This window comes from Ambystoma mexicanum, chromosome 2q (assembly GCF_040938575.1).
Source record: "Ambystoma mexicanum isolate Mex_15411 chromosome 2q, UKY_AmexF1_1, whole genome shotgun sequence".
Classification (NCBI taxonomy): domain Eukaryota; kingdom Metazoa; phylum Chordata; class Amphibia; order Caudata; family Ambystomatidae; genus Ambystoma; species Ambystoma mexicanum.
The window spans coordinates 197,611,019-197,624,014 of NC_090924.1; the positions used below are offsets into that span (position 1 = coordinate 197,611,019).

Here is a 12,996-nt window from a genome sequence, read left to right on the forward strand (position 1 = left end):
TGTGGATAAAAAGTTGAAAATCGTAATTCGCATGAATTACTTCTGTGAATTATGGGTTTGAAAAACACCTTTTTGTTTAACTACCGCAACAAAAAATGAATGTGTTTATAGAGGTGTATAAAAATGTGCATTAATGTGTTGAATTCTGGAACATGAAGTTGCTATATCCTGTAACTCATTTTCCAACCTGGAAGACTGACAATGAGCAAGTAAAGTTTTCCTTTGAAGATCATATGCCAGAAGTAACTAATACTGCATTTCCTCACTCCAGCTGATGTGAATTTTGCACTGGAACTCAGTGATTTACGGCATCGTCACGGTTTTCATATTATCCTGGTGCACAAAAACCAGGCTTCTGAAGCACTTTTGCATCATGCACATGAGCTGATAAAGTTTGAAGATTTTATTTCGGATCTTCCACCAAGAATAGCACTAAAAATGCAGGTGAGAAACTATTGTACACATATTATTGCAATAGAAACCACTAATATGATCCCTGCCTATTCCTCTTTCATGATTAATCTTGTTGTGCCACCGGCTGAATTGGCTATCATATGTGCGTCATTGGTCGCTCTTGTGAAGCATTTTGTAGTCTGTGGCTGAATTGGATTTTTCAATCTCTAGGTGCTACAAGGCCCCTCTTGCCTTGCAGCTAGATCTGCACTTTATAGATACTTGATAAATGTAAATGTGTATTTATCATAATGGGATATTGTAGCATTAAGTGCTTTGCATATGAAGACTTACTTGGTTCTATGTTTAAAATATAAGTGACAATTTAATTATTAAATTATTTAAATAGTTAAACACCTTTAAAGAGCTTGTACTAGTGTCTGAGCCCTTGGTTAATGAAAGTTATTAACTTGTAAAACTGTCCAGTTGTGGTTAGGTTAACCGTGTATACTAAGCTTTTAGGGCCAAATTTGCAGCCTGTTGCTGCTATAGGGTGGACCTTGTTCTAGAAATTGCATCTTGTTTCTTTGGAGGGACAATTTGCAGTCTCTCTGCTGCATTCTGATTAATCTGCTGAATTGCATGAAGGTTTGTGTTAACCACATAGATTTCTGTATTTGACTTGAAGATGGAGTTCCCTGGCCTGGAAATTGAAGGTATGTTGAGGCTAAATCAAGCACTGATGAAGAAAGGAGCCCCCATGCTTTCTGAGCCTGCTCAGAGCTGCGATATGAATTGCACCAAGATCATTAGTAGATTTTACTTTGGTAGACTTTAAAGTGATCTGATCATGAAGCCCCTCTAGCAGCATACACATACCTGCATGTAACAAACTATGAAGAGTTTGGACTTTAAATTGTCCAGCATATTGTTCTAGGGAGAGGCTCATTTGAAAGACGTTGATAGTACAGAGGAGGTGGTGATGAAAAGTGATGAGGTGGCGGCGATCCTGTTTTCCTTACTGATCCGCCTTGTTAGTAAATCCACTCCTTCCTGTGAATTTTTGTTACGGTTGTGCAGATTTGTTTTGTAGAATGAAGGTTGTGGTAAAACACTACAGGACATAGATAGGGTAATGAAAAGGGTAATAGAATCCTAGTGTCCTTCATGCTCCTCCTTGTGAAAGCATGAACATCGGTTCAGATTCTCTCTGGAGCCCCCGACCTTTCATAATTTCATAGTACAAGATGATCTCTGAAATCAAATAATTGCTAGCTCTATGAATATTGTGCTATTCTTTCTGCCTCCTTCTTGGAAGGAATGCCATCCTAAACCACAGGGTGAGTGGATGCGCTTATGAAAGTGTTTGCACAATTACATCTAATACAGGTCACTTTACATCTGCATGATGTGTAACAATCCGGACTCTCCCGCTTTTGAGGGAGTTTTCCTAAATCCCACTTGAGGTAAGACTTCATAAAACGATCTATTGGCATACAGTTTCCCAACTCTTGGTACGCAAGGAACCTTTGTAGAGTGGCAGAGCAGTCAGGCTTATCATAGGAGGAAGATGTGAGCTGTAAATAAGTGCACTGAACTCAGTAAGTACAATAGCCCAAAGAAACACTTAAACAGATAATTTTATATTAAAATAAACACATTTCTGATGCTTGTGGATCTGCTTAGAATTGCATGCTGTGCACATAGTCTGACATCTAGTGGTAATCATGAGTATTGCATCTTTTTTCCGAAGATCGAAAGGGAAGTTGAAATGGGCGGGTCTGTCACACTATCCCTAACGTGACGTGTAGTATACCCAAAATCCGTCACGCATCGAGGTCCCACCAGATTGTTTTTTTCCGCTAACCTAGTTGGTCACTTACGCGGAGCCCGTAAGAGTTTATATTGCTTTAGCTAGTCCCACAGCCTATGGTCGTTTAGTCCATTTCAACCACCATCTCGACGGCTGTATCTTGGGTTTCCTGGGCCGACGCCTAAACCTACAACTGCTCGGCACGTCGCCTTGGCCCTCCGACCTTGCCTTTACAGTAAGGAGAGTGGGGCCCTGTTTTCTTTCTTCTGAGAATGTATTTCTTTCACCCCTCTTTCTCTTCTTGGTCTGGCTGCCACTAACCTCTGCTATGGAGAGGACTCCTTTTAAGTTCTGCCCGTCTTGTAACAGCAAATTTCCCTGGCAAAGACACCCATCGCCATTGCAACAGGCATCTTCCTTGTGACCACAACGAGCGCTTGTGTAAGGACTGTGACCTCTTTCGGCCTAAGACGCTGAAAGACAGGCGCACTAAGCACCCTACGCTATGCAGGCCGAAACCTTGCTGTCTCTTCAGACTATGAATCCGTTGGCAGCCATGGCTCCAATGCCGAAGCAATCGAGCTTTCTGCAGAGCCTCCTTGCTCCCATGTGCCCGTCCCTGGCCCCGATAGGCAGGCCGTCAGCAATGTTATGGCGAAGTCACTCCCCGGTGACAAGGGCACCCACGCACTACATGTACTTTAGCACAAAACCCATAAGACCTTTTTGACTGGGTTGTCGAAGGCCTGAATGCCCGTAGTCCCAGCCAAAGCTTTCAGCAGTGCCTTCCGAACCTCGCGGTTTGGCACCCCTCCCTCCCCGCCCCCCAATCGCAACATGCGAATGGTCATAAAACTTCCTCTGGAACAGGGGCGGTTCTCTTAAAAATCCCACTATCGACCTGCTATCTAGAGGCGCTCGGACGCTGAAAGACGCGGTGTCGCCGACCGCGGCAGCACCTACAGGCACGCTGAAACTATCTATGCCGTCAGTAGGGCTACCGAAGCTTCGCAAGAAGCTTCTGGTTCACATTTCGCGGCCGGGGACTCCAGCGAGACCCCCTCTCACCTAGGGCACTATTCTGAGGCCTTACTTAAGGGTTCACCCCTCTTCTAGGCATCCCTTCCCACCTCCTGACCCTTCCTCAGAATGGACTAGCGAGAGGTTTGGAGAGTGTATTGGTAAGATGGCTGAGTTCATCAACTTTTAAGACCAGTATGACAGGGCCTTGAAGAGACCTAGGGAAATGGAATCATGCCCCATTCCCTATAAATCTCGGAAACTTCCCTCCCCTGGTGCCCAGTTTCCCCTCTTTGGACGACCCACAGGAACACCAGGCTAATACCTTGGGGGACGACTGAGGACCCGGCCCAGAAAGTTTCTTCCGAAGGTTTTAACCTTTGACCAAGACCCGGTCTATCAAGACCCAAACTGGAATCGGGCAGAGGACCAGAGCTCATGGCATACACCGCCGCATACCACTGACCCAGACGTCGTCTGCCTGGACCCCTCTACTACTCCTCCACAGAGATATTCATCGCCAGTGGACGACCAAATGCTGTTCAACGCCCTCTTAAAAAGAGTAACCGACCATTTTAAAATTGCTACGCACGAAGCAGCTCCTGACTCTGACTTTGTGGAGGACATCTTCAAGGAACACTCTGGTTAGCCAAGCCATTGCCTTATTCAATTCCATTAAGACGCTTGGCTCCTTCCTTACTGTCCCCTTCCCTTACACGGGCAGTTAATCCCCGTGTGGAAACATTTTCGCCCAGCCCCCTCTGATCCCCTCTACATTAGGGGTCATGCCACACCAGACTCCTTGGTCGTAACAACCACTCGCAAATGGGCAGGGGTTGCACTGTCCTCGGCAGAATCTCCTGCAGTCAAGGATTGCCAAAAAACATTAAGTCCTTGGTAAGTGCGTCACCGCCTCTGCAGCCTACTCCACAAGGATTTCCAACACCACGCTCCTTGCAAGCTACAGTGATGTTCAGTGGGCCTAGTACAGGATGGCCTTCAAGAAGTTCCAGAGCCTACCCGATCACGCCTGGTGGCGGTCATGGCTAAAGGCAGACAAGTGACCCAGAAAAACAGTCTGGACTCGGCTGGAACCACTGGATGCACCCTTACCCAGGGAAACCTACTCAAGTGTCATGCTTGGTTGAAGAACTGTGTTCAAACCCGAAACACAAACCTCCTTAACTAACAAGCCTGTATAGGAATCCAACCTATTCGGGAAGGTGGTTGACGCCCTGGAAACGGCAAAAAAGGAGCACAAGACCTTAAAGTCACTTAGCCAGATTACAGCTAAACCCCTTCACCAGCGCGGCAGCCCGAACGCCTGACGGTCCTTTTGTGGCCAATCCTTCTCCCGCTAGCCCCAAGGTCAGAATGGCTTGCGGGTGCCCCCTGGTCCTCCAGACAGTGCTCCTCTGGCAACTTCCAGTACCAGCAAAGAGGCTCTCATAGGGGCAAGGGCAAAGGTAGAAACTCTGTTCTCAGAGGCTCCTTGGCTTCCACCTCCAAGTGACTCGCCGGTACGGGTCCCCTGCCACGCTTCCCGGTCGGGGGTGCATGTCTTCAATTATCCACGCCTAGGAGGGGGATCACTTCAGATCAGTGGGTACTAAAAACCATTGCTCACGGGTACTGTATAGAATTTCTCGAACCACCTTGCTACCACCCACCAAGAAGCCGACGCCTGTCGCCAGAACACCTGCACATCCTGCTGGAAGAAGTTCAGTTCCTGCTGGAAAAGGGAGTCATTGAAGTAGTCCCCCTTCTCCAGGTAAACAAGAGTATTCATTCTGTGTACTTCCTTGTACCCAAAAAGCTCACCATGCGCCCTGTTTTAGACCTGTGAACAAGATCAAATCTCAAAAGATCAGGATGACAACCCTTTAGGAGGTAAACCCACTGCTACAGCAGGGGGATTACATGGCCACATTGGAAATGAAAGATGCATACTTTAGCATTTCAATGTTGCCAGCATGCAGCAAGTACCTCAGGTTCATGATAGGACACCCACTATCAGTTCAAGGTTCTCCCCTTCGGTACATTTTACTCAACATCTTTGCAGAATGGGGCTTCCCAGAGAGATACTTATGCCACTCTGGAAAATGCCCAATGCCCAGACAACGCCTTCAGATACCCACAGAACTGCTCCAAGGGCAATAGTCTCTGGATAACATGGTCCGGTCTATTTTCCTACGCTCCCCACCTGCCCTTGTTTCCCCCTTCTCAACAGAATAGTTCACAAGATGCACCAGGAACGAGGATCCTGGTGGCCCCGCCAGCCTTGGATCTCCCATCTCATGGCAAAGTCAGTGCCCTCCCGGCCTCCCAGGAAGCTGCCATGCCTGCACATGCTGTCCCAAGATCAGAGTTCGGGCACCTTCAAATCCCTCGGATGCATGGACATACTCGAGAGGAACGGAAACCTACCACCCGACATTGCTACTCCAGTAAGTGGAAGCGCTTTGTTACCTGGTGTAATACCAAGGGCATCAATCCTATTGATTGCTCTCCTAAAGATGTTGTCCTGTACCTAACTCGCCTGTTAGATTCAGGACTGGCTTTCAATTCTCTAAAGGTCCACTTAGCAGCTCTTTCGGCATACACCACGTCCTATAGCAGGGTTTCTTGGTGTAAGATTGCTGTGATTAAAGCCTTTATGAAGGGGGTAAAGTGACTTCATCCCCCTATCTCCAACCCAGCCCCCGGATGGGACCTGAATTTTGTCCTTACCAGACTAATGGGAGCTCCCTTTGAACCATTGCACAAGGCTAGCCTTAAGGCACTCTCCTACAAGACTGCCTTCCTAGTGGCCATCACCTCTATAAGGAGAGTTGGTGAACTGCAGGCCCTTTCAGTTCGGGACCCCTTCGTCACGATTCACAAGGACAAGGTGGTTTTGTGCACACACCCACGCTTTGCACCCAAATTTATCTCAGTTTCATGTTAACCAGTCCATAGAACTACCCACCTTTTTCTAGAACCCCACTAACGTGGCAGGAAGGAGCCTCCACACACTAGATGTGAGGAGAGCTGTAATTTACTATCTGGAAAAGACAAAGCCACTAAGAAAAACAAGCCAGTTCCTCCTATCAGTGGCATCTAGTAGAGAAGGGGGATCCTGACTCTAAGTCTGCCATTTCCAAGTGGATCGTAAATGGCATCGTAATGTGTTACTCTTGCCAAGAGAGATCTATCCTTCACGCCTAGGCGCACCCGACTCTGGGCAAAGGGGCTAACATAGAATTCATTGCAAATGTTCGCTAAATTCCATTTGCAAAGCAGAAACCTGGAGTTCTCTACACACATTTACACAACACTGCTGCCTAGATACACACTCTACGTCTGATTCTCAAGTGGGACAAGCAGTGCTAAGACGTCTCTTAGCTACTGTTCCTTCACACATCCCACCACCATCTCTGGGTACTGCTCGCTAGTTTATGCACAGCATGTGATTCTAAGCAGATCCACAAGCATCAGAAGACATGCATTACTTACCGTTATCATAGTTCTGATAATTGTATCTGCTTGGATTCACATGCACCCCCCTTTCCTCCCCTCTTGGAGTAGAGGGAACATTCACTTCTTATACCTTCTCTCTTCTGTACTCTCTCACGCAGACTATAAGACTCTCACGGCAGAAACAAAAACAACCAGTGGGACATCAACGCGTGAGGGATTTTCGGTACAGTACACGTCACGTTAGGGATAGTGTTGCAGTCGGGCCCATGTCAACTTCCCTTTCGATCTTCAAAAAAAAATGCTATACTCTGCGATTACCCCTAGATGTCATACTATATGCACAGCATGTGAATCTAAGCAGATACAATCACCAGAAATACAATTAGTGTCTTATTGTATTTACACAATGAAGGTATATCAATACTTAGATCACTTAACCAACACACACAGGCATTCTTAATACTTTTCAAAGGCTGTTGCTTCAGTGGTAGTTGCTTGCAGTATAATTGTAACAGTTTTGACACTGACAGTTCTACCGTATTATCTGTACTACCGCGCACTCTTTAAGACAGATGTACAGTGATTGTTTTTAGTTAGCAAAACTACATAAGATTGTCTTTTAGGTAGGAAAAGGTTGGTTGGTCTAACAGTAGTAGAGTTTAATGTTATAGAGACACTTTTCGGGCACACTAACACTTTTAAAGTCCAATCCGAGGCTATATGACAGCCGGTGTAGGAGTAGATTCAAAGTCTTAAGCAGCAGCAGAACAGCAAACGTTCCTCAGGATACTTTTAGTCTCTAGGAAAAGATACTAGTAGAATTAACATGAGGGGGACCCTGCAAAAGGACTACCTAAAGGGACAGAAGCCGGCAGCCTGGGTCAGAGGTAGAGTGGACACCCTTGGCACTAAAGTCACTCTGGAGCGACTTCTTGGTTCAAGGTAAGCAATACCTTTTCACCCCACAGTACCTAAGGCTAGAAGAAATAGTCGTAGCTGGATTCTCCGCTGTGTAGCAGCAACTGACCCAGTCTCCTGATTTCTAGCTCTGGTGACGAAAGAAAGGACTCTGAATGCAATATCTCAGCAGCAGTCTCAAGAGAGGAGCCTTGGCACTGATTTATTCTGTCTCCCTGGCCAGTGTGTGATTCTGGTGCCTTTTTCTCAGCACCAACAAAGGACGGTATTCGCCCGGTTTTTCTTAGATACCGGTGTCCTGCACTCTGGTGAGGGGATTTGGAGAAGTCAGATTGTCTCTGGCGGTTCACCTGGAGCTCAGCAAAGACTTGAAGAGATTCAGCCTGTCAAAGACGCTTGTTAGGGAGAATTCTAAATTCTGTGTTAATTCCCTTCTACCTTAGAGACCCCCAGCACTTTTGCTGGACTCTAGGACTTTGTAATTTTTAACTTGGAAAGAGTGCAACCTTTTACCCACTCCCTCATGTATTTCTTTCTGTGATTTAAACTGTTTGTTTTGTTTTTTGGAGTTTGAGAAACGCCATAGGCATCTTTTTTGCATTGTCACACAGCACCTTTAGTGCAGTGGCACAGGGAAGTCTTTTAGATTTCCCAATGTTTAGACATATTACTCTTGGATGAACTACTGTTTCCAAGAGCAGTAAAGTGAAATTGACTTTACCCAATACAAAGGAAATTGTAATAGAAATGATCCAACAAACACGATGTGTAAAAATAAAGGATTTATTTAAATACTGGTAGGCCCCGATAAATCTACGGGTAAGTACTAACACATAAGAAATCATAATTATAAAAACGGAACACTTTGCTTGAAGATGCACAGACCAAAGCATACACCTTATTTGGAACACCTAACTGTAGTTCTAGGGAAGTCTAAACCTTTTCATACACATTCAGTATAGGTTACACCTATTACTTTGGGAGTAAAAACCAATTGTTATTTGTATTTCTTTATTTGTATAGCGCGCCTGTCACAAAGGCATCTGGGCACTGATCTTGAGCTTACTTTTGACAATTACCTTCAGTAATGCAAGGGCAGTAGACCCTACCAGCTGTACAATGTCTCTCAGTACAAATCACATAATCAGTCAACTGGACAATATACTTTTGGTGAATAGTGGATCTCTAGGTGCAGTAAAAACATAACTACTTTTGTGATAAAACACAGCTATGCTAGGTGAGTAAAACCTAAGGATGTAATATACAATTACAGGTGCTTTTGAAATCCGGGAACCCCAGATTGAGGTAAGCAGTAACTCTTGTAACTTATTTTTGGATGGCACACAGCTAACACAAGGTAAGTAAACCCCAAATCTTTCAATATCACAAGCAGTCCAGGTTAGATCTTTCCCAGCTATAAGGATAACAGATGTAGGACTTATCAGGGACAGTTGGAATCACAGACTCTAGGTTAGATAGTACAGGGAAAGTAAAACTCAATGTTAGTTTACTGAATAGTTATTCTAGGTAGTCAACAACCTAATGCAGATTTATTCTGGACAGGCTAGTAGCACGTCAGGGGAAGCAAGACCCAGTTGAAGGACACTCCTACAATTATCCTGCAGGAATAATCTGGTGAAACCAACACTTTACTTTTGGGAAGAGGCACAACCTAATCACAGGAGAGTAAAATAGCTTCACATCTCCTTTCTATTAGACTGGCAAAACAGTTGCTAAGGAAGAAAAGATGTTAACCATAATTTTAAGAGTGGCGCGTCGCACATTAAAGATCAGTAAGAACTTTTGGAACTGTTAACTCTTAAAGTTAGTTGCCAACCAACTCTTTACAAGTAATTCACTTTTAAACGCTTGATTTCTTTTCTTGGCAAAAGTCCCAATCCCTTCAAAAGTCTTTCCCTTATTCTTGGAGCATGAGTGTTCTCAGTGTCAGAAGGGAGGTCACTAGACTAGTGACCATCAGGCAGTGTCAGAATAGGTTCTTAAGTAGTAAAAGTCAGAGATCCTTATGAACACTGGGCAAACAGGTGATTACTTTACCTCAGAGTTAGAAGAGGGTCGAGGGGCTTCACACAAGACACATTAGCAGGATTCTAGCAGTGGGACTGGGTGCACTGGATGAGACGCCTCCCATTCACAGAAAACAACCCAAAGCTACACAGAATCCTAACGGGCTTAAGGTAAGTACATACCCAAGCCAACACAGTACCTCAGCATTGAAGATTTTGCAGCAGGAGAACTTCAGGCTCTGCAGCCAAATACCCGGTTAATGTAGTCCTTGTCGTGGTGACTGAAAACAAGACCTCAGAAGGGACTTTGCAGCAGGGATCGATGAAGAAGACTCTAGGCAAGGTTTCCCTCATGGCTGAATGTGGTTCTGAGGTTTTGGCGCCTTTCCAAGGAGCACAGAAGAAGACAGAAAATCATGGTTGAATTCTCATCGCTTTAAAGCTCCAGCACTCTGGTGAGGGGAGTTATCAGACTCTATTCGTGTCTCTGGTGATCCACCAGGATGCCCTTGAAGCTTCAGCAAGATTCGGAAGACTGTGCACTGCACGATGGCTCGAGGTCCCAAGGTATTGGGGTATTGCAACAACGCAAGGTCGCAGCAATACGTGGGTTGGCTCAAAATGCAGGTCTTCTTGAGTGTAGTGGGTCGGGGTCATCGTTTTCAGAGTCCTCAGATCGATTGGAAGGAAGGGCTACAGCAGGCTCTCTTTACACAACAGGCTTCCGGGTCGCTGGAAATCGTCTCAGCCGCTTTTCCTTCATCTTCCTCTTTTGTTTAAGTTCCAGTGGTCGACATATCTTCAGCTTCCAGGTTTGCAGTATTTATTAGGAATTGCAGCACAACCTCTGCATTCTCTCCCCACATTTTACAAGAAGGGTCGGTGTAGTTGTCCAATCAGCACAGCCAGCCCGCCACTGGGATTTGTCCACATTGAAGCAAGGCGTAAGACAAGGGGCTGGGGAGTTTTGTACTCCTCCCTTACTTCCTGCTCTCACAGATAGACTGGAGCCTGGGCGTGGAGTCCAGGGGACTACCGCCGAAGATACAAAACACACAAAGGAATTTCCCAGCCTGAAGCAGAGGGGAAGGAAGAAGAAACGAGAAAAAACACTAAAATGGTGAACAAAAGTTCGGAGACCATTTTAGCAAAGATGGCTCAATGCCATTTTGAAAAAAGATGGCTAGCGTTACCAGACCTCAGAACAGCCGCATTAGATGCAAACCATGGTAGTTTAATTATGAAACCACTGCCACCAGCCACTGAAAGTGAACTTGTCACTAACAGAATTGTTGCAGTTTTAATGTGAAAGTGTATACAGTGTATCTCCCCAGCACTCCACAGAAGGTGGGGTGTTCTGGCATCAGTGTAAAATGTAAAAAGGATCCAAAGATCCTTTCTACCCTTCGGAACTGTAGTTCACTCAAGGTTAGCACAAGAAAGTTAAAAAGGGGAGCCCCTAGGGCACCCCAGCAAAAACAGGCACTTATTGCCAATAAGTTGTTAAAGATGATAACTTTAAAAAGACACTATGGGGAGTCTTAAAATGACACTCATAAAGAGTTCAAGAATATGGGCGAGTGGAAAAAGGTTCCCACTCACTGAGGTATTAATGAAAAATATCCCACTAATAAAGCAAAAGCTTCTGGGGTTGAACCAGGAAAGGAAGATTTACCTGTTCTGTGCAAATCTTACCGAACAGGTACTACCCCAAATCTTCCGCTAACGGGACCAAACCTGGTTTGGCTTTTAGAGTAAATTTCAAGAAGGACCTTTCCAGCAAGAAATGGTGAAAAAAGACGACCAGGGCCATTTTGACAAAATGGGCACCCATGGGTGCCTTACTACAACTGCAAACGCAGTCTGTGGTAAAAACACACAAGGGTAGTTAAAAGTAAACCACTGCCACCAGCCATTAATTGTAGAAAGAGTAACATAAAAATGCTAGATGAGAAACTAGAGAAAGGGGATAGTAACACCTCCAGCACCCTATTGTAAGATGGTGTGTGCTGGGTCTAGTAAGTTACAAATGTAAGTAAAGTCAGTTTGACTTTACTGCTCTTGGGAACGGTAGTTTTATCTAAGAGAAGGTATTTAAACCTTTGAAATCTGAAAGACTTCCCTGTGCCACTGCACTGAAGGTGATATGTGCCACAATGTAAAAAGATGCCTATGGAGTTTGTGAGACTCCAAAGTCAAAAGACAGAGTTAAAATCACATAAAAATACATGCGAGAGTGGGGAAAAAGTCTCTCGGGTTAACAATTAAAAGTCCTAGAGTCCAGCAAAAGAGCTAGGGGTCTCGAAGGTAGAGAGGAATTGGCACATTTCTGAGAATTTTCCCTAACTGCACCCAAAGGTGATTGGCTGGCTGGCTGGCTGTCCTTGGAGGGCAGCCCCCTGCTGTGTGAGTGACAGCTAGGCTGTGAATGAATGGGAGAGAATTGTATAAAAGGTGAGCTCTTTTGCATGGAAGTCGGTGTTATGGCGAAGTCTCAGAAATGTACTTAAACCTCTCTATCCTAGAGGCCCCCCTGCTCTTTTGCTGGACTCTAGGACTTTTTCATTTTTACCTGGAGAGAGTGAGATCCTTTTTTTTCCCCACTCATGTATTTTTATGTGATTTTTTAACTCTGTTTCTTTTTGTTTTTGGAGTCTGACAAACTCCATAGGCATCTTTTTACATTGTAACACACAGCAGCTTTGGTGTAGTGCTACAGGGAAGTCTTTCAGATTTCCCCAAAGGTTTAAATACCTTTCTATTGGATAAACTGTTTCCAAGAGCAGTAAAGTGAAATTGACTTTACTTTACAATTGTAACTTTCTAGACCCAGCACACACTCTTACAATAGGGCGCTGGAGGGGTTTCTTAGTAGCCCCTTTGTCTAACTTCTCATGTAACAATTATGTTACCCTTTCTGCCATTAATGTCTGGTGGCAATGGTTTACTTTTTACAACCATGGTGTGTCTTTACCACGGGCTGTGTGGGCAGTTGCAGTAAAGCAGCCTTGGGTGCCATTTTTGTCAAAATGGGCCCAGTCTTCTTTTTTGCCATTTCTCTGTAGATGGGTCCTTTTTGAGATTTACTCTGCGTGCCAAACCAGATTTGGTCCCTTTGTTCGTTTTGCCTTAAGCAGGATTCACAAGTGAAACCCGCCTATGGCTCCATGGTGTCTGGTGGGGGCTGGAAGTGGGGGAGGTGCCCCAAACTCCCTGTACTTAAGTCTCCTAGGAGACGGGAATGCACACGCCTAGGTGATTGGCTGGCTTGCTGTCCGGCAAGGACAGGCACCCTGCTGGGTGACTAACAGCTGGGCTGAAATGCTTGTGATAAACCTGCATAAAATGTGAGGCTTTTTGTCTTGG

The 12,996-nt window shown here is 45.2% G+C and overlaps 1 protein-coding gene across 4 annotated transcripts in view; it reads left to right on the forward strand.

Annotated features, from left to right (window-relative positions):
• MARF1 (meiosis regulator and mRNA stability factor 1) overlaps positions 1-12,996 on the forward strand; it is a 1,350,049-nt gene that overhangs the window by 348,080 nt on the left and 988,973 nt on the right. For all 4 annotated transcript variants that reach the window (XM_069647123.1, XM_069647122.1, XM_069647120.1 and 1 more), the window contains exon 7: positions 272-444. In XM_069647123.1, the coding sequence (XP_069503224.1) occupies positions 272-444 (173 nt within the window). The remainder of the gene's footprint in view (positions 1-271; positions 445-12,996) is intronic.